At 44.4% G+C, this 20,840-nt stretch overlaps 1 protein-coding gene and 1 long non-coding RNA gene across 3 annotated transcripts in view; one reads left to right on the top strand and one right to left on the bottom strand.

Moving 5' to 3' along the window:
* Positions 1 to 2,193: 2,193 nt before the first annotated feature.
* On the bottom strand, positions 2,194 to 3,578 carry LOC124849366. The gene is made up of 3 exons (XR_007029764.1): positions 3,469 to 3,578; positions 3,047 to 3,201; positions 2,194 to 2,839 (listed from the first exon to the last, which is right to left on the bottom strand). It is a non-coding gene; the product is annotated as an uncharacterized LOC124849366 (long non-coding RNA).
* A 1,349-nt stretch (positions 3,579 to 4,927) lies between these two features.
* rps6ka1 (ribosomal protein S6 kinase a, polypeptide 1) overlaps positions 4,928 to 20,840 on the top strand; it is a 36,185-nt gene continuing 20,272 nt past the window's right edge. Inside the window, exons 1-2 of one of the 2 annotated variants that reach the window (XM_035609522.2) lie at positions 4,928 to 5,512; positions 11,769 to 11,813. In XM_035609522.2, the coding sequence (XP_035465415.1) occupies positions 5,450 to 5,512; positions 11,769 to 11,813 (108 nt within the window). In that variant the 5' untranslated portion in view covers positions 4,928 to 5,449. The remainder of the gene's footprint in view (positions 5,513 to 11,768; positions 11,814 to 20,840) is intronic. The other variant, XM_035609523.2, reaches the window with a different exon arrangement.

Genomic DNA, 20,840 nt, shown 5'->3' with positions numbered 1-20,840 from the left:
TGATTTAAGAGAAAAACGCAAGGAGGCTATTCTTGTATTATATTATATCTTATGTTGATGCAGTGTCGTGTACATAGACTATTTGGGAATTAGCAGCCAAAGACAATGTTTTTTTGTATATTTATTATTATTTATTCTCCCTCAGCACTTAATATCATAACAAAGAAGCTGAGCAATAACCGGCTTGGGGGTTCAAAGATTCTATTATCAGTAATACGAGTTCTTAGAGGCGACTATATGAGTCATGACAAAACCCGTTGAATTTACTTAATCTATTACTTTTCGACATCTTTGAATCAGCGTGTGCTCCATTCATGCCCATGACCATGAAATGTAAGGTTTTAGTGAATGAACTGTGACATCTATGCTTTGAGCATCACGGGGGAAAGAAGCAAAAATCATTGTTCACGTCTCATATTATACAGTTTGCAACCAATCTGTCGTTGAATGTCCCCGCAGAGGTAAAGGTCAACGCCTGATGAAAGGGCTACGGCCATAAAAGAACTGCCTTGATCTGGCACCCCCTGCTGTAACTCTCTTTCAACCGAGAGAAACAGACAGAGGAAGGGGAGACGTGGGATTCGTATATGTCAGCAGGCGAAATGGCACTGTCCCCCATGTCTGTGGTATATACTGTATATATGTGTGTGTGCTTCATGCCAATATGTTCGGATATCTAATCGTGTTATTTTAAAACCAATTATGTGAGATAGAATCCTAGTTTATAATCGCTTAAAACCTGTGTGATTTGACTTATTTACATCTATATATATCATTTTTATTTTATTTTTTGTTAAGTAAAAAGAACTAATTAAACAGGAAAACTAACGCTTATTAACACACTTAGTCCCCAGATTGAAGTAGTAGGAGTTTTGTGAATGCTGATGGATCCAAACAGTCTGAATCTGGACATACTTATTGACTTGTAAAGTTCCTGCACCTCACGATGGCTTGATTCATGTCCATGATGATGTGTTAGCGTATGCTTGTTTGTGCTGAACTTGATCTCAGAGGTGGTGTTCAGTAAAGACAGTGTGCTCGGCCCCGTCGTCTCGCCCAGCCCAAATACCAGAGAAACAGATTCAAGCCTCGACACGCTGCTTTTGCTTGACAGCACACCCATTACTCCAGTCGTGTTTATGGCGTTTGCAGATGCCTTTTTTTGCATTAGGAGCTGTTGCTGTGATTAAGAGGAACAAGACTGCACCTCACAACCAACACTGGGAAACACTGTGTTTTACATTGTACATCTACAGCCCGTCTTCATTTCTCTCCCCTTCCTTATCTTTTTTTCCTTTTCTTTCATGGATCAATAACACTCTCTTGTCCCGTCAGCCCATTTCTATGACAAATGATAAGTCCACTGATGTCTGAAATACAATAACACTCTTTGTTCATCATCTCTGCACAGGCACGGGCCCAGAGTGAATTTTGAATCATACAATATCATCAATATCATGCCATAGTCAGTCAGCGGAGACTGGATAAACAGCAGTGCTTCACGATTGAGCAGCTAATTCATTTGTTCTGCGCCACTGCCTGACTGATGGCGTTGCTCTTTGCAATGCAGACACACGAAGCTTATTCAGCGCAGCTACGCATCAACTATCATCAAGGATCTGAAAGTGCTCTCGCTGAAACCTGACCCACCCAAACTATTAAATATGGAACTGAAGTAAATTGTACTAAGATGAATTTTACATGGCTAGTGAGAATACCCATGCTCATTAGCATTTGAATCCTGTATCTATCTGTGTTGTACAGATAGATAGCATCTAATGTGTTGCTTTAAAGCGCTGGGATGCACTTGACTTTAAGTGAAGTAAATTCCTAGCTCCTGTGTTGCATCAACAAATTAATCCCTTGGATTAACTAAACACTTTGCTCGACAGATAAACTCGGTGCATTTCAGGTTTACTCATCTTTGTTATGGCAGGCAGCAAGGGGAAAGTAAAGGGGACCGGTTATTAAAATATTATTATTTAAGACTTTGTGTGAAGTTACTCCAACAGATTGTCAGCTACACTGAGTTGCCTCCTCAGAGAGATTTACTTTCACACCAAGTTGTAAGTGCAGTAATTAAGGAAATCATACCATTACTATTTTATATAACATTTGAAAAAGCAGAAACCAAATAGTGGGGGGAAAACCCAGGAGCAGAAATTAAAGAAATCGCCTACAGACAGCAAGCACAACAGTCACAGAACAGAAATAAAGGAACATCCGGCATAGATGAACATAGAATATACACACGTCTGTGTATGCCAGTGTGACTACGCCTGAAGGGAGTCATATAAAAGAAGAAATAAATCAGGGAAAAGAAATACAAATTGCTATTTCACAAAATAATCTCATTTTTTTTAATGCTGTGTTTTTAAAGAGGAGAGAACTATGATGTTATACTCATGTTTTCTTCTTCTGCATACTTGACATCACTCTCCGTCTCCTCCTCCTCTGTGGTTTCAGCTCCAACTGCAAATGAGGTTAAACAACAGTGCCATCTTTGCATCCATTTATCTAATTTGCAGGCTGTCGTCTGGGGACTAAATCCGGTCAAATCTATTCTGTCACCGCTCAGCTAAAGGGCGTGCGTTTGACAGCTCCTCGTCAAACACACTGCATTTCTGCATCACTACACCCAACAGGTCAGGGTGGAGTCTCTCGCATTGTGCATGTCAAGCTGCTGGACTGAGTCATCTTTCCCATGATGCTTCATTTCTAGTCCAAGGTGGGGGGTGGGGTTTCCCTGGAGTCTCTGTCGATGGATGGGAGACACCTCTGAGTCATCTCTGTCATCTGTGTTGTCACTGGAGCACCAGGAATAGAAGAAGGAGATTCCCTGCAGACACAGTAGCAATGCACATTACTGTACTTCTTTGAAAAATGTCAATCAATATAATGGCTGTTTGTCTGTTTTTAAAATTGGGACGTTTCCTTCCATCCGCGAGTGGCCCTCATTTTTACAGTTGTATTGATTTCCAGGCCTTTTGACACAACTTTTCATTCCTCCGGATCATCTTTTAAAAAAATCTTTTTTAATTCATACCTATACATTTTCTCTTTTGAACCCTTTTACTTTTGCCACAGGATCAAACTTTCATCAAAGGCTGTAGTTGATCATGCGGCACAGGAGGAGGCATTAACAATGAGAAATGTCCAGCATCAATCCACTGGTATCCTTGGAGGGAAAGAGGAGCTGACCTGTACATAATGGACAAGGACAAAAGATGAGAGAAGAGAAGAGAAGAGAAGAGGAGAGGACCAGTGTTCTGTTGCATGCCTTCACTAAATAACAAACACCAACAGAGAATTAGGAGGTGCCATGAGTGTTCCCTTCCGCAGCTGCTTATCCATCATAGAAACAAATCGATGGGTTAATGTGAGCTTTGGGATGGACAGTGACTTTGAATATGATAACCGCAATGAGAGCATGATGGATAACCCTCCCCTTAGGTGGCACAATCTCACCTTCCAACCACCCTTTTCAGTGGGGTGGTATGGATTTGTGAGGGGAGATAAATCAGCTGCACATCGACGCTTTGAAGGGAAAGCCTCCATTGACTTTCACAGTCCTTCTGAAATGTGGAGGAGAAGGTGCCAGTGAGAAAAAAACATGAATATAAGTCATATGTTACAAAAAATACATGAATGTGTTGAAACAGCAGTAAAGCCTTCAGACGTGAATGAATCAGACACTTTCGTCTGGAGTGAGCAGACAAGGTGTTGTGTAGTAACAGCTTGGATACAGAGTCCAAAAGCCAAGAACACGATAAGCAATTGCACAAGATGGGAGTTGTGTGTTTTTTCCTCCACAGATTATATCTGTGTTTGACCTGCAACAAAGCTCCGTTTGCATTGGCAGGTTAGTGTGATAAAGAGGCTTTACTAGTGTGGCAGCCAGAAGCAGCACTCATTCAAAAACACAAGCACCAAATCATGAGTTCCACTTTCCATTCCAGTTAATTGTAAAAAAAAAAAAAATTCCCTCTATGAAATGCCATGCCTCCTTCACCCTAATTTGAATTTTTAAAAGAAAGAATGGATCTGAACCATCCACGGCGAGATCGTTTGATGCACTCCAGTTGCCAATAGTAACCAAGGCTGGCCAACAGCAAAATCCACTCGGCAGTGAATGAAGCAGAGAAGTGGAGGGTGGAGGTTTATTTATTTATATATTTATATTGCTGAAGATCAGTAAAAGTAGTCAATGAAAAGACTGCAGCGACGGCGTAATGTCCGGACGAAATCAAACCGCCCTGGTCACGACCCCAACGTCTAGTTTATTCTATTCTTTAAAATCATTGTATTGTCTTTTATGGGATTTCTTTGTGCAACAGTGCGTGTTGTTTTAGGCCTAGAGAGGAAGGGGTGATGTGGTAAATTTAAAAATAAATAAATATATAAATATATATATATATATATAGAAGTTTGGGAAAAGCAAAGCCACTTCAGACTCCAGGAGACATCCTGCACCTCTTGGGATCAATCTCACACCAGGAGATGTTACACAGCCGTATATTCCCTCCGTGCTCTTTGGCTGCCATAGGTGACTGGCAGCCTTTTCCCTTGAAGGCCGAGGTCTGTGTGCTCCTCTGGTGGTGCACCTGCTGCTGCGCGATGGAGGCGCAGAGCAGGGGCCCGTCCGTTGACGCCAGGCATTACGCAGCCCTGCATTACGTATTTGCAGTTCCTCTCTCCGGCCAGACGGTGGCACGATCACACCTGGGCGGAACCACAAGGGATAGAAAAAAAAAAGAAGAAAAAAAAAAAGGGGGGGGGGCCGGATAAAATCCCGTCGGAGCCTGGCCAATGACAGCTCGAGTTGGCGACTGCTCTTACTACGGAGCCACAGCGAGGTCCCTGCGCGCATCGCACAACCCCACCAGGCGGACGGAGCGAGGTCCCCCCCCCCCCACCACCACCACCACCACCACCACCCCCTCTCCTTCTGCCCCGGGAGAAATCTCAACTAAGCGCACAGGGAGAGGAAGAAGCCGCGAAGAAGACGTCGACCGCAAACACAACACAGAATCTCAGTGGCACATTAGACGCCTGCACAGCCCAGGTCGCGGGCGCTTGGATCCCACTGCTGGGCACCGCTCTCCTCTTCCTCTTGCCCCGGCAAACGCCGAAAGCAGCCGACGCGCGTAAACGCTGGACGCAGCGGAGGCGCTGTGTCGGTGTGCTCTCATCCTGCCCGTCGCAAAAGGGGCCGAGCGACGCCGGGGTCGGCGGCCGAGAGGGATTACAATTGTTTGTGAAGCCCCGGGCTCGGTGCGCGCGGCGGCTGCGTGCGCGTCGCCTCGTCTCGCCGGAGCGCAGAGTCCAGGAGCCCGCGCTGCCCGGGACCTTTGGAGCGAGCTGCACTTGACGGGGAACCGGCGGGCGACCCGGGCTCTTTCCTCCGAGCCGCCGCGTGGAAGGGGCGAAACCGACGACCCCTGCGAGAATGCCTCTTGCACAGATCGCGGAGCCATGGCCCACGATGGAACTGGTGCAGCTCGACGCGGAGGTAACGAGCGCCGAATTTCCTTTGACTTGATGCTTGCAGGTGAAAAGATCGTAGGAACAAGGCGTGATTTGATAAAAAAAATTATATATATATATATAATCAGCACATCCTCCCCTCAATTTAAAGTTGTGTAGTTCCAAGGGCCCACTCCGCTGGTTTTAGTTAAGACTTGTTCGCAGCTCACTCACTGTAGCTGGGAGCGAGTCAACTTCATAAATAAATCACAGTGTATGATCGGCGTTCTTCAAATGAATCAGGCCAGCTCTCAAAATGTGATGACTGGGGCTGTCAATCTCCCCGGAGGACACCCCTCGTTGATACACTCGGAGTTTGTCCTGTTTTGATCGTCTTCACCCAAAGAACAAACTATTCATTCATTCGTTAATTCATTCCCCATCATTGGTTTTCAAATGGCTCTTAATTAGTTAGAATTCCACTTAACCCTCTTGGTCTGGAGCAGCTCCAGTTCATGAGGGTGAAAGTGATATAAAAGGACACACACACACACACACACACACACACACACACACACACACACACACACACACACACACACACACACACTCGTCTTCACTGTCTTGTCACTGCTCTCACCTGTGAAGTGGCCCCCAGGGGCCCACAGGGGCAGGGGTCATTAGAGTATATGAGCCAACAGGCTGAGCTGTCAGAGCTGCACCACCTCGAATTCAGTTCACTGTTCACTCGTCAGTTCATTTCAGTGTCAGTGGAGAGCTGTCTTCAGCGGGGGCCCCTTCCTTTTTGTTATCCGTGCGAATAGATTGTGGTGCAAACATGATGACACCTGCACTTGTTGCCACCAGTGTCATTCGGCTTGTGTGTTTTATAATCAGACAACTATGATTTACGTGTCTAATGACTACAGGGCAAGTAGAGGATGACTTTATCGACACAGTGTTTCCTTGTAGGAAACCTCAGAACACCGGATGAGAGAGCGAGAGAATTGTGTGCCCCCCCCCCGCCCCAATGTTGTCCAGATCCTATTATTCTGATGATGCCGCATCATTATTCATGAACTCATCAATTGCCTCTCGAGGAGACTGGTTGCTTGGTGAAAATGCATCATTAACCTTATGGTTCTTATGAGCAGAAATAGGGTGAGGGTTAGAAAATGTCCCTTACTGTTTTCCCTTTAATATAACCCTTACAGTCTGTCTAGCTGTATGAAAAGGCTCTTTTGAATTACGCTGCCAATGTCTGATTGCGCTGATGAATAGCTCTGACAGGAAGGATTTGCGAAACAAAATTGTGAGTGAAAAATGGCTGTCGTGATTCTCAGAAACTGGATTTTTCTCATTAAACTTGAGGCCATATTTAATGGAATACTGCCGAAAAGTTAATGAGTCTTAACTCATCAAGCCATGCGATTAATCAGAAGCGTACCACCACTACTTACATCAAGGAGGCTGAAAATCTGGATTGATGGAGAGAAAGAGATGCAGTTGTTGCGGTTGGTTTTTAGAGCAGAAAGAAGCACTTCAGGTCATTTAAAAAAAAACGCTGTCATCTTGACATAGTTAGTTAGTTCAGCATACTCCACTATTTACAGTTTTCTGCTGCTGCTCGTGAGTTGGCTGGGGAGCTAAACAGATGGTGGCACAGAGCCTGCGAAGTATATGTGTGTTAATATCAGCCTGTGTGCATCAGGAGGACAAATCACTTTTCTTCTTATGTATCAGCATCTGCCCCGTCGAAATCAAGTATCTGTTATTCATTCGATCGCACCCGTCCCTGCCAGTCGGGATGGGACCGGTGCCATTTGTCTCCGTCACCAAGCTACCAGTCAGCTGCGCACTCTGGTTCCCGATGGCAGAGAGCGGGAGTCGGCTCGGGTCTCAGATTGATCGAGCATAAAGAGCAAGTGAAACTGGGTGCTCATGCCAGCGAACATGTTGGGAGAGTCAAAAGCGGAGGCACAGCAATGAGAGTCTTAACTAGTCATATCAACAGATGGGACGGACAGGGACACACACTTTTAGGCAGATTTGGAAGCTGGAGGATGGAAGGGAGGAACACTATCCTCATCTAGACGTGCTATGATACACTGACTGATGAGAGTTTTACTTTCCCCCCCTTCACCCTTCAATAAATGTGCAAACAGAGCTTTCCCCCCCCAAAATGTAATTAAGGCCTTTTTATTCGCCATCAGACCACGTCTGTCGTGATTGGACTAATCCTCAGTGACTCCCTTGTGATAAAGCCACTGCCAACAAATCAACCCCATCCAGTCCCAGTTGAGTCACTGCACTGTACCTCCTGCATTGGTCACTGCTGTTGAAGATCTGAATCACACTTAGTTCTGCTAGTATTTAGCGGTCAGTCTCTCACTGCCGATATGCCACATGGAGCCACGTTCCTTTTTGATCGTTTTAAAAAAAAAAGGGAAAATCCCTTCCCTGCCAAAACTAAACTCAAGTGTCACTTTGTTACTTAGGCTCATTTCATTGATCCACATAGGTGATTGTGAAATTATGAAATGATGCTGGTTAGATTTTTTGGGTTTATGCCTCTGAGGGGATAGGGCCAGACCATCCTGAAAAATGCAATATTTTCATTGCTAGTCTTTCACCTCTCAGGTTCACACTAACTTATCAGTTAGTGTGAACCTGCCATTTTCACTTCTTCAACCTGAACTATCGCCCTCGCACAGAAGCCTTTCTAACAGCGCCTTCTCCTGTCCCTTAGACGACATAGATGATGAAGTGAGGTGATGTCAAAGCAATGTTTGGTAAAAAATATTGTTCCCAGTCTAGATTTAAATTTGTCTATTGAGCAGGGGCTTCAAACCATTCCATACTGTCATGTAATGTGCTTTATATGCCCTCCTTATGTTTCAAAAGAGGGGGCAAAGTTCAAAGTAAAAGTGTATGCATTTGCAAGCAGGATTGCACAAGCCAGGGTTTAGAGAGCAGGGCCGAGCAAACCTAGATGATGTTGGAGAGGCACAGAGACTTGGTACAACTGGCGTGGAGTCTTTTTCTCCATTACGCAATGTGGGATGTGTAGAGGAGAAAGTGGAGGTAATGAGAGGAATGCATGCCGTGTTTGTTAGCCAGGTGTGGTCGGTCAGCAGTGTACACTCAAGTACTTGTGCTTGTACTTATGTAAGTGCGCTTCGCTTCACTCCGTGCGTGTAGGCTCGGCTGCAGTTTTTATCTGGGTGTGCCCTGCGGAACACCTGAGCAGGGTTGTGGTAGTGTAGGCGGGCCGGGTGGGCATGTGATAACAAAACCCTTCTGCTTGAAAGGTGCTGCGAGAAAGTGAGTTCTCATTCCTTTGGAGTTTAAAGTTAATCATTCCTGGAAACAGAGGCTGCGTATTGTCAATTTGCGGTCCTACCTACGGGGAGTGGAGCAGATTTCTTCCCGCCAGACTTTTATTGTCGCTGATGTCAGGCAGAAACCTTTGAGGGCAGACTAAAAAAAAAATAAAACTAAAACTAGCTACTTCCTTTTTCTGGCGTTGACCAAAAGAGGCCCTTAGTAATGTGATCCGTTGTCAATACTCAGTGGCAGGTGAGATGACAACAAAGACCCCAACAAAGAACAGTTAAAGTGTTTTTTTTTAGTTGCCTAGTTACAGGGCAGCATTGTTCTTATCACACTGTTCAAACAGGTTTATCTATCAAATGCACACACCAACATCGCTCTGAGATGGTTTACTCGGTCTAATTAAACGTTCTTCCGTCGGACTCTGGTTCCTTAATAGATTGGAAGGTTTTTCTGCATGCTTGTGGCCTGTAAACGTCTTCTTGTGAACTGCAATCTGTTTCAAACGCAGTCACGATCACAAACTTTCTTCCTTTGAAATGTTCCGTTGAGCATATCCAGACTCAAACCAGGCTATGGGCTAAACTGTTTGCAACATTTAAAACATGACACAGACTACTGCAGAGTTTTTGAGCACCTAAAACAGAACTTTCTAAACGCTGCTGGCCTGTTCTTGGCTCAAAAACGTCGGGGCTGCATCTATGGACCGGCAGAAATTGAGAACATGTCACCTGCATTCGCTTCCTGGTTTGTGCTCATCTCAACTACCGGCGGTGAATACAAAGCATTGCTCATTGAGGAAGTACAGGGGAGGGAAAGCACCATGAAATGGGCCACTTGGATCAGCCATGCAGAACTAATGAGGTAGAAATGTGTTGACGGGAAGGCATTGCTGACCACACACACACATACATACACACACACTCCGACAGTTGCACTCACTCACTTTGGATTCCCGTTGCTGGTCCTCACCACCCTGGGTTAAACGAAACCACACCACATACCCCTTACTGAGGGAAGATAAGTAAAAGGAGGGAATCAGAAAGTGGAGCAAACGAGGGAAGTGAGAATACTGAGTTCCTTAAAGGGAGATTCAATTTGCCTGCCAAGTTCATTTCAGCAAAATACACCGCAACTCCTCTGGGTCTTTCTTTAAATTCTCACCGCTGGAACACACCCTTGGTTGCTTAATTGCTTCCACATCTCGTATTCCACGTCACGTTGGAGCTCAGACAATACAAAACGTTTGGTTAAAGTTAATCATTCCGGGTTTTAGGCAGTGAAAGTTTTTGAATATTGAAATATCGGCTGATATTCTTTATAATATATATATATATATAATTTTCAGTATCGGTTTTCATATCAGCAAATATCGAACATCATATATGTAGGCCACTTACTTCAGCCAATAAATTTGCCGGCATGTGCGTGTGTGTGTGTGTGTATATATATATATATATATATATATATATATATATATATATACTCTAGTAAAAATCCCAGTGGTTGTAGCACGCAGCCAATATACAGCTGATGCCATATAGGGAAAAAACATCCAGCTGCCCAAACAAATACAAACCTGAAATGGAGTCAAGAATGTATTGTGGGGTATCACAGTGAAAGTTAATTAGATCCAGTCTGCATTCTTTATGTTCAGGAGACATTCTTTTTGAGCCCAGTAAACTAACTCAGATGTTGCTGCCTCTGCCCCCCTCAGGATCTCCACCCGCTCTGTACCCTTGAGGTTTAGTGTTTGATTGTTAGGGCCACTGCTTGTCATTGTGTTGACTCCCTGTCTTATTTTGTGTAGTCTAAAGGAAGAGGAAGGAGGAAGAGGGCATGAAGGAAGTTAACAGCCTCGGGTCGCCCTCCTGTAATGGAAAAACAAAGCTAGAAGCGGAAAAGGGGGGGAAGTTGATTTATTTTGGTTGTTCTCACATTTTCGGCCAAATTGCTTGACTCTGCGCCCAGGAGTGTTTCTTTGATCCGTGCAAGGAGTCAGTTATCACCAGAGATTTATTGTCACATCCATCAGTGGCGCAAGACTAAACTTAGTTAATTTACTAGTTGCGGTTGCAGGTTGAGTTGCATTATGGAAAATGTAGGATCCTGAGTTTTCAGAGTTTGACCCATGTTAGGATTTGAAAGTCAGTTGATCTGGACCACAACTGGTAATGGATGAATGGATTCAAAACAACAAACCAAAAAACTTCCCTTTGCACAGTGCATCTAATATTAATTAAATTCATTCATGTTTTTCAGCCTCCAGTATGGCTAGAGGCCTTGCAGGCCTTGCTTTGGTGGGAATAAATAAAATTCAACATCCTATTGGATGTCATGAGTTCTACTCGACAGCTCGTCTTACTGATGATGTGTTTTAGTTCCAGCACCTGTCTGCCCCATATGTAGCCATGTATACCAACACGTGATCCTATTTTGACATGACATCATCATTACCCCTGCTTGTTAAAAATGACAAAATCACCTCATTCTCTGTTTCATCACTCTCCTTGTTGTTCTTTTTTTTGCTCTGTGTGCAAGAGATATACAATATAATCCTTGTAATGTTGTTCAGTGTTAGCCGCCCACTTCTTCTGCCCCATGAACATCGTGTTGTTTTTTTTCTGAATCACCAGTGGCAAGCCATTGTTTTACAAATAACAATGATTAGCCTTTTCAACAAGACTCACCTAGTGGGGAACGGATGAAGGATGTGCATTTGTGTGTCAGCCTTAGATTATTAGGTTTACCAGCGGAGGCGAAAAGTGCTTGATACAATGGACTGTTGCCACCCACGCAATCTTGCAAATATTATCTTGTATCTCTGTCTCCCCGTCTCTCTTTCTATCTCTCGTTCTAGTAAATTTTCTCTCTCTCACACACACACACACACACACACAGACACATACACATATACGATAAATGTACTGTTACACATACTAACTGGTTCTCTCGTGCTTTCTTGACAGAATGGGCAGAGCACCACTGAGGACGGAGTCACACCTGCTGTCAAGGTACTTTGCTTCTCTGGAACACAGATACACAAATGCAAAAGCATACACACACCTACATACATACATACATACTGTGCATACACAAAGGTGACCAATTCATATCCATGTAGCATAAAGCGGAAATAGACATGTTTTTGGCCTAAACTTGTCATTATGATTTTAAAACTGATTGCACAGTGTGATGACTATAGAAAAAACTGACGACTCAAAGGAACTGCGTCACCCATTGCGTGACCAACACAGGGAAGAGAACAGTATTCTCCCGGACAAATTCCTGTGTCAGTCGTCAATCTGAGCCGTTCCCATCTCTACTTGGGGTAGGGCACGAAAAGCCGCCGCGCTCCCCCGCGTCCATGCTCGCAAATGTGTTACCGTGCATTGATTTGTTCCATTAGCAATTGCATTGGCGGCCCTCGGAGGCCATTAGCTGGCCGGAGTTTAATGCGTTGAACACTGTCTGGTGAGGCCGATCAGGCAGCGGTGCGGGCTTCTGTGTCCTGCGATGTGTCTGGGTCAATATCATAGGGGCGTAGTGTTACGCACGCTGCATGTGCTCATCTATCCTGCTAGGATGTTAACACCTCACACAGAGACAAAAACACACAAACGTGCTGTACATACAGAAACACACGCTCCCCGAGAATCATTGACTCAGCCCTTTTTCTGCCTCCTGGCTGGCCTCTATGCTTTATTGTGCATACGTGAAACGTGATCCTGTTTCCTCCCGTAGACTATTACGCTCTAGTCATGTAGCTGAAGACAAGGAACTGTTCTTTCTTGCTTAGCCTCCTTTTTTTTTTTTCTGTCCTCGCTCTCAAGAGGGAAAGAGCTCCGAAGAGCCTGTCGTCTTTTCTTCCAGTTCAGAACAATGAACCGAGGAGAGCTGAGTGCGCTGGAAAGAAAAAAGGAAAGAAAGAAGAGGGATTTCAGTAAAAGGATGCAGCACACAGGGGGTCGCCACTAGTGTTTGATGGCCAAATAAAAAAAGGACCACAGGCTTTTAAACAGATTTGAATAATATTAGAAAAATCAGAGGTGGACTTCATTATCACAATATTTTCCAATATCAATGTATACAGGATGTGGCAAGTGAGTGCAAAATCACACATGAAATAATCAAAACCGAACAATCATTGCAATTTGCTCTGCATGACAATTTTTTCCTCTTTATAATGATTTTGATTCCTTAACCAGTTTGGAGTCATTTTTGTTTAAGACAACATGAGGTCAGAGATTGCAGGGGCACTAAAAACAAAGGTAGCCAACGTTTGTGACAGATGATAATCACCAAGTTTTACAGTGGCACTAGGAAACTGGATTGCTCACATCATGGCGGACACCTGATCCATATAACCGGGTCAGTATCGGCAGTGATGTCAATCCTTCCTGCACCGGATTGGTCCATCCCTAATCACATCACCATCACTGTGCTCGATAATATTCAATCATGGCTCAGGCCTGCGCAGTGTTGTGATTATGTACATTACACGCTGTGCTAATTGATTGTGGAGTATTTATCAGTAATCTGATCATTTATGTAATCTTGTTAAATCGGATGTCCTTCAAACAGACCGTGTGTCTGGGAGTCTACAGGAGTCATGTTTCGCAAAAGAGACGGATGGACAGTGTTTATTAATAATATGAACATTTTAAAAATGGATAATGGATCTGGATGTGGCATTGTGTTGAGAATAAGTGAGCAGAATTTAAACACCCTTTTCAAATATATACATCTCACTTTTAGATCCGGGTTGTTGTCGTGCACAGGGGTGAGACTTTGTCCCCGGGCTGCTCTGGCACCATGCAGGCAGGGCAATGATCGATGCCGAGCTGCCGTTTATATGCTGGGAATCTGATAATGGCTGCTGTTATCTACTCCAGCCATGGGAGTTACCTGGCTCCAGCAGACCTAATGGGAGGAGCGGAGGGTGAGTGCGGGGGAGGGCATAAAGGTAACAATTGAGAGACCAAGGGAGGGAGAGAGTACGTGCCTTTGCTGGCTGAATGTTAAAACCTGAAATAGGTTTAAAAAAGGTGACGGTATAGTCCTCGGTGTGTGAGGGTTGGTGAGGTTAACTCAGTCCTCTGTCCCCGGAGAAAACATCCACAGCACGATTGATCCGTCCACTGTCTCCTGACATTTCGCCCCCCGACTCCTCATATGGTGTAAAATTTAATAAAAACGCAACTGCATATTACTCAGCCAGTAGTGCTGCCTTTGTCCGTCCCATGCTTTTTTTCTGAGCCATTAACCTGATAGTAAAGGTGACCGCAGCGGTTGAGGCTCGGCTCGTCGCAGGGTTTTATGGTCTTTTTATTTTAAAGCCTTTTTTGGGGGGGGGTCGTCTGTTTCAGGAAGCGGGATTCATAAAAACAGAAAGAAGCGAGGTAGTTATCTGGTGCCGACGAGGGCTGCAAGTAAATTGCACCATTCATATATAAGTCTCGAGTGACCACATTTGATAATGTTGTACAGTTGATCCCAACCAGGTGGTCGAGGCAATGCTGGGCTCAACGTTGTGATGACTATCATCGATTGGTAATGGAAAATGGCATCTGTCAGGTTTGTCCGCCCAACACCAAGAGGAAATTCTCTAGATAATTTCTTTTTTGCTTGATAAACTTACCTCGATTGATCATCATAATTATTATGTTGATTTGTTTCTGTCAATTGGTACGACTAATCAAGCCCCCGTGAAAGTCAACCATTTTGATCCTCCTTTTCCCTAAATGGTTTTTCAAGGTCCCATTGTCTCCATGCAGTGTAAAAGAGAGAATGACATTCAAATAAAAAAAATTAATACAATTCTATTGGTTTTTCTCTGCTTGTTGGACAAAACAAGCAATTTGAAGTCATGCCCTTGGGCCCTGAGAAATAAGCATTTAACCACTTTGGAAGAAACTGTACATATGCTCGGTAGATGGATAGATAGAGTCTACACAAGGGGATTTTAGTTTAACTTTTTATGTAAGTGAATTCTTTCATTATCAAATAATTCAACAAAACAAATGCCTGAAACATTTTCTTTGACAGCCAACATTCCAGAAACCCAAAGATATTTCACTGACTGTCACAGAAGAAAAAGAAAAGCAAATTATTTTCTCAAATACACAAGGTTATCGTTTCCTACTCAAAACACTTTATTGTTTGTCAGTAAAGTGTGGCCGTGCGTGCGTGCCTGCGTGCGTGCGTGCGTGCGTGTTTTCATTACGGTTGGCGTGACTCCAGTATGACCTCCCGCCTACTGAGCTGGAGGGCAGGCAGCAGAAAGACGTAATGCCTTTTCCATTGGTGTCGGTGACTTATTTTTTTTGTAGTCCCTAATGTACATAATGGCTTTTCACTGTGGCTATGTGCTGAGCGAAGTGACACGAGGGCACAGCGGAGCGAAGGCGGGTGCAAGGGACCTGTCAAGAGTGGAGAGGGAGGGGAGGGAGGAGCAAATTGCAGACTGCAGAAGCAAAGTACAGAGAGGAGAGAAAACAGGAGGCCGCCCTGGCGTATATAGTTCTCCCTCCAATTGGGTCGATTGTGCAGACGCGACATAGTCACACAGTTTAGGTTCTTTGTGATTTGAAGAGAGACACAGCGTGCAGGTTGCCAAAAAAAGGAGGAAGTGGCAAAATAACTTAGCACTTCAGACGCACACTTTGGCTCTCTTGGGAAGGATTTTTTTTGTGAATCAAATGATCACACGCCCGCGGCTCTCTGTGAAGTGTGATCCGACACATCTCTGGCTGAGCTCCCTTTATCCTCAGAATCGCTAACCACGGGCTTGCACGAGCAGCGCATCCTCGCCTTTCTGCTCATGTGTGTGTTAATCAGTAGGAGGGCTCAGCGCACCCTTGGTGTTGAGTGTTTCCAGGACTGATTAAATATTTACCAGTGTGGAGGGAGAGAGAGAGAGAAAGAGAGAGAGAGTGTGTAGGCCGGGATTTAATGATGAGCTTTTTGACCTTTGGGCTACCGTAGATGGCTGCGGGGCTGGCGAGTCAGGAAATGGGGAAAGTCAAGGCTGCGTGGCCTCGTGCAGTGTGTTTCTGTAGCCTCTCTGTTTGCGCATGCATGTTGTAGGCATGGCAACTGCAAACCTGACCTCGCACTCGATATATGTGGCATTGCACACCTCCCTCCCCCTACATACAGACACTCTTAAATACACACACACACACACACACACACACACACACACACACACTTGTATATAATCCAAAGAAGTAGACACAAAAAGCTCCTGAAGAAGTCCTGAAGAATCGGTCTATCTGTTTAATATTAAATCCTCGATGAAGTTAAGATTATACACCAAAGACGATCGTATGCAATCTGTTCCCTGCAGTGAGCAGGGTCTGTGTATCCGTCTTTTCTGTCTCCGTGGTCATTGTGCAACATTGGCTTTACTGTCATCCTAAAATGAAGCTGTAGATGATACTCCAGAAGTCATCCTGCATACCACTGATGACCACATATCATGACATTTGTGCATTATGGATTTGTGTGAGAGTAAATGGGGCGCCGATCCCCGCCTCTTGGTGCATAGTTGTGGTTGCTAAGTGACACTCATTAAGACAGAACAATAACATAACAAAGCTTTGCAGTGACTGACTGTATGTTCATATTCACTGGACGTATAGAAGAGGGGAAATCAGTTCTGTCATCTGAGAGCAAATGAGCACATTTCCCAGCAGAAGAAGTCTTCTCATGTGGGGGCTACCTACTTTCCCATCTTCCCCCTCTTTCACTCTCTTTAGTATTGCTTAGTAATGCTGCAAGCACTGTACATTTTCAAGGATTTTCAATCTGGTAAATCAGAGGGATTGACGGAAACAAGACACAGCAGGAAGAAAGGCAACGTCTTTCCTCTCTGCCCTCTCACTTGCTTGTCTCTTCCTCTTTTTTGCCCCTCTGCTTTTGCTGTCTCCTTTTCTCTCGGCCCACATCCCAGCAGGGGCTGTTTGCATGTTACCTCTTGATGCAATGCGTCCTATAAACCGCTCAACTTCTTTGCCCCTTTGGGTTTGTGCTGACTAATGGTAGGATTTATGTGAAGAAACTGGGTTTGTGCATGCGGGAGTTTTGCAGCAGAGGTGTGTGATATTTGCCCCCGAGCTCCTGCTGAAGATCATACTCCCATCAGGATAAAGTACTGCTGTTGTCTTTCAGCAAATGTTGGCGTTTTCTGTGGAGTTCCAATGAGCTGGAGATTGCAACATGGAACCCATACATCAGTTTTCTTGTGTTTAATAAATAACCTGACACCCTCTGAATATGGTACTATTCCGCAACCATCTGCTGCTCCTGTTTGCCAAGCTCCAACAAACGCCAGGAATTATTTCCAAATACTATGATGATTATACCACTAAACTTGCGATCCTGAATCAGTTTACTTGAAAATAAATGAATCTGAGCAGAGTTACAATATTTGAACTATAAATTTGACCTAATCTGCTATATTTACATATTGTCCTGTGTCGTGTTTTCTTTTTCCTTCCACAAAACCTTCAGTCAGCCCCCAGTCACTTTTGGGAATAAAAGATTTGGTTCTGCACAAAGTTTGTATGTCTGAAATGAAATGATATTGCAGGTTAAGGAAATCCATGCTCAGTGGTCCTCCCAAGCTTAATGAAGGTTCAAAGTAAATACAATTTAACTTTATGGAAGGAATGACTGTAAACACAGTGGACAGCTGTGGATCTTCACTTTCAGCTTGGTCATTTGTCTTGTTGTGAGCCGGGTGAGTTTTTTAGTTTTGTTTTGTTTAACCTGATCACCATCTTGCAACAGAGAAATCTTGCCAGAGGAGTATTGCATTATGCATCATTTCTGCTTGGCTGTGATCCCCAATGAGCAGAGGCCTGTTTTAACAAGGTTTGGACACGCCTTGGAGCTCCGCACAGCTTAACACTTCACATTCCACTGCAGGGTTAGAGGGAGGGGTTATTATCAGGGCAGCGGGGTTGGGGCTGAAGTGAACGGAGCTGTCTGTGACTGATTATATCTCATCACAGGCCTCAGGATGTGGTAAAATATGCACTCAATGCATTACTGTCTTGTCTGTGCACATGCTATTGATGTGTTTTGTGTCGGTCTGTCTGTGGCAGCGTCTACATTTTTCTCTGGTTGCGCGTGGGAAGTTTTCAGCCCCCAACTGAGTTGAACTTAAGATTTAAGAACCATGTGTGTGCCCCCCCCCCCCCGTTGTTCCTCCTGTTGCACATAACCCCTAAAATATTGCAGCTGTCTGTTTAATTCTTGCTGTTTAGCTCTGAAAGACTATTTTGTGAGTGTTACCATGTCTGTGTGAGCCTTTTGTGCACCCGCCCCCACCCCCACCCAAGAAAGAAAAAAAAATCAGAATTTGATTGAACTGTCTGCAGCAGTAAGGGAAATAAAAATGTCAGCTTTTACATTTTAATATGGGGCATTGCTACAAACGTGACTCCGGAACACACACACACACACACCACACACACACACACACACACACACACACACACACACACACACACACACACACACGTCAACACATTTACCATGACAACCAGTAAGAACAGTAAGCAGGGTGCGAGCTCGAGGGCGTGTATTTTTGTAGCATTGTTGTGCTGACAGCTCGGTCATTATACAATTCAGTATTTGGCATTGTCTGGGATGCCACTTTGTGACAGAACACCTTGGAGGCAGCCTGTAGACGCACGCACGCACGCACGCACGCACAGGACCTTGATATAGCACAGATAAAGAAGCTGTGCAGTGTTTGCCTCTGAAGCAGAATTTGATTCTCTTAGTTACTGTTTCCTGCTCCTTGATGCGATCAGGTAGTGGAGACTCTTCCCTGTTGCACTTGACTCCGACAGTTAACAAGCCTCTAAAACGACTGTTAATCTGGATTATGTGCTGATCTGTTGACAGAACTTGATGCTCTTTGCAGTCCCATCCCCCTCCCCCCCTATGATTCTGTTCTCTTTCTTTAGTCTCTTCTTCCTCCCGTGGCATCATACATTCCTACCCTTCATACCTCAGCGCCTCCTTTTATTTCCTGGGTGTGTGATCGGCTACTAGTTATCTTTCACAGTAACGCGCGAGAGCTGTTCATTAAAGACACACGCCACGCACAGCATGTCAGGAGGCAATCGGGTGGCAGAAAATGATTTTCCCACAATTAAATCACTCAGAATAACTGTGCACATTGAAAACCTCAAAATGAGGGCTCATTACAAGATACTGATGGAGTCCCTCTCTCTCTCTCACCACCCATTGCCTCTTTATTTCCCAAAGCTTTGTTGTCACGACAGGTGCTGGAGAGATTGCTGGTTGATAGACTCCATTGTCACTTGAAGCCACATAAATTCTGGGGTCATGTAAGGTTGGATTAAAGAAGTAGGAGTGCACAAGAGAGACCATCCTTAGGTCTGCAGTGTAGATGTAAATTAATAATCCTGTGTGCCTAAGACCTCTTTTTTTTTTTTTACTGTGGCATCGAGTATTGTTTTGTATGGTGAAAACCCTAATTCCTAGTATTATTTCTTTCTTTTTTTTAGCTCCGTAGATTTTTGTGAAAGTGCAGTGATGTATCAGCCGCTGGTGGTCATTTCAATTACATATTTAAGATCTGATCATACAGACGTGACATTATGAGGCTGCCATCATGGGCGTTGCCACATGACCTGATTACGTCCCACACGTCTCTTTTCTACACTCAATCTATTCGCGTGTGACTTTTCTGGCTCTCCACCTCTCCGCCTCCTTACATCAGACACAGCGATGGGCATGAATGTGTCAGTTTCAAAGGCTGCAATGTGTGGCTCATTTGATTATTATGTGATAAGGCTGACGAGGAACAACCAGACCTGTCAGTTATGCCAAGGCCAGACTATGTGACTTTCAAAGTCGTCAGAATCACTGTGCAGTTCACACTTCATGACTGTCTGGCGACAGGTGGTGGGGGTCACACTACGTGATCATTCACCAGGATAACCCCCCGATTACGCCGTCGTCCTGCTATCTGAATGACTGTAGTTGTCGCATGATTAGTCCGCATACTCAGTCTGCTAGAAATCTATTTGGAGGAGGAGGAGATTAGATTTCTCAAATCGCGTCTTTGAAGAGTTCACACAGCATTTTCCGATTTGCAGGATTGAAGCCCAATTTGGCTCCAATCTTGGATGGGGCTCAAATTTTTGTAGTGTGAACGAGTCATTACTGCTTTTGATTCTTGTTTCATCAGACGATAAAAAATACCTGCGATCGCAACAAGTGGAAACAGCCTCTTGGTTGAGCCCTGATGACACAAACACACAGGGACTTGCTTTTCTGTCCCCATAAGAAAGACAAGTCCCCATAATGTGAATGTGTAAACAGGTTTAGATCCCCACAACATTTGTAATACCTGTACCACACACACACACACACACACACACACACACACACACACACACACACACACACACACACACACACACACACACACGCGCAGACTTTCTAAATGAGAAAAGGCACTGAGGCTTGAAGATGCCCTTCTTCATGTTCTCTCTCTCTCATTGCCCTTCCATCATTCTACTCTGTTCATTCCAATACAGCATCCTCTTCTTCTCTTCCTCACCCCCCCTATCTTCCATCACTACCACCACACCTTCTCAGCACTCCTCCTTAAAGCCCATTTCATCCTTCTGTTTAGTAATCCAGATAAAGTCTTTGGTGATCAGTTAAGCAGGTATCCTTGATTTTCCTGCACCCTTTTTATCCTGCTCGCTTTTTATTCTTGCCAAAGTTTCTCAGCCAAACTTCTTTTGCCCCCCGTGAAGTTAGTCACTCAAAGATGGCGACCGCCTCAAATCAACTCTGGCTGAACCCTTTTGTAAAGGGCTGAATGCTAGCTTTTCAGCAAGGCCATATGAAAGTCTTTCAGAAAGGATGGTTGACATTGTACCGCCTGATTGAATGGCGTTCAGCAAATCAATAGCTTCCAGTGAATAGTCGCAGCCAGGTTTAGTTCATCTGTTATGTATTAATCAAAACGGTGTTCCTGTTTC

The sequence above is a fragment of the Scophthalmus maximus genome, chromosome 15, assembly GCF_022379125.1.
Source record: "Scophthalmus maximus strain ysfricsl-2021 chromosome 15, ASM2237912v1, whole genome shotgun sequence".
Taxonomy (NCBI): Eukaryota; Metazoa; Chordata; class Actinopteri; order Pleuronectiformes; family Scophthalmidae; genus Scophthalmus; species Scophthalmus maximus.
Note: the sequence above shows the minus strand (reverse complement) of the source record. Positions and strands in the feature narration are given on the sequence as shown.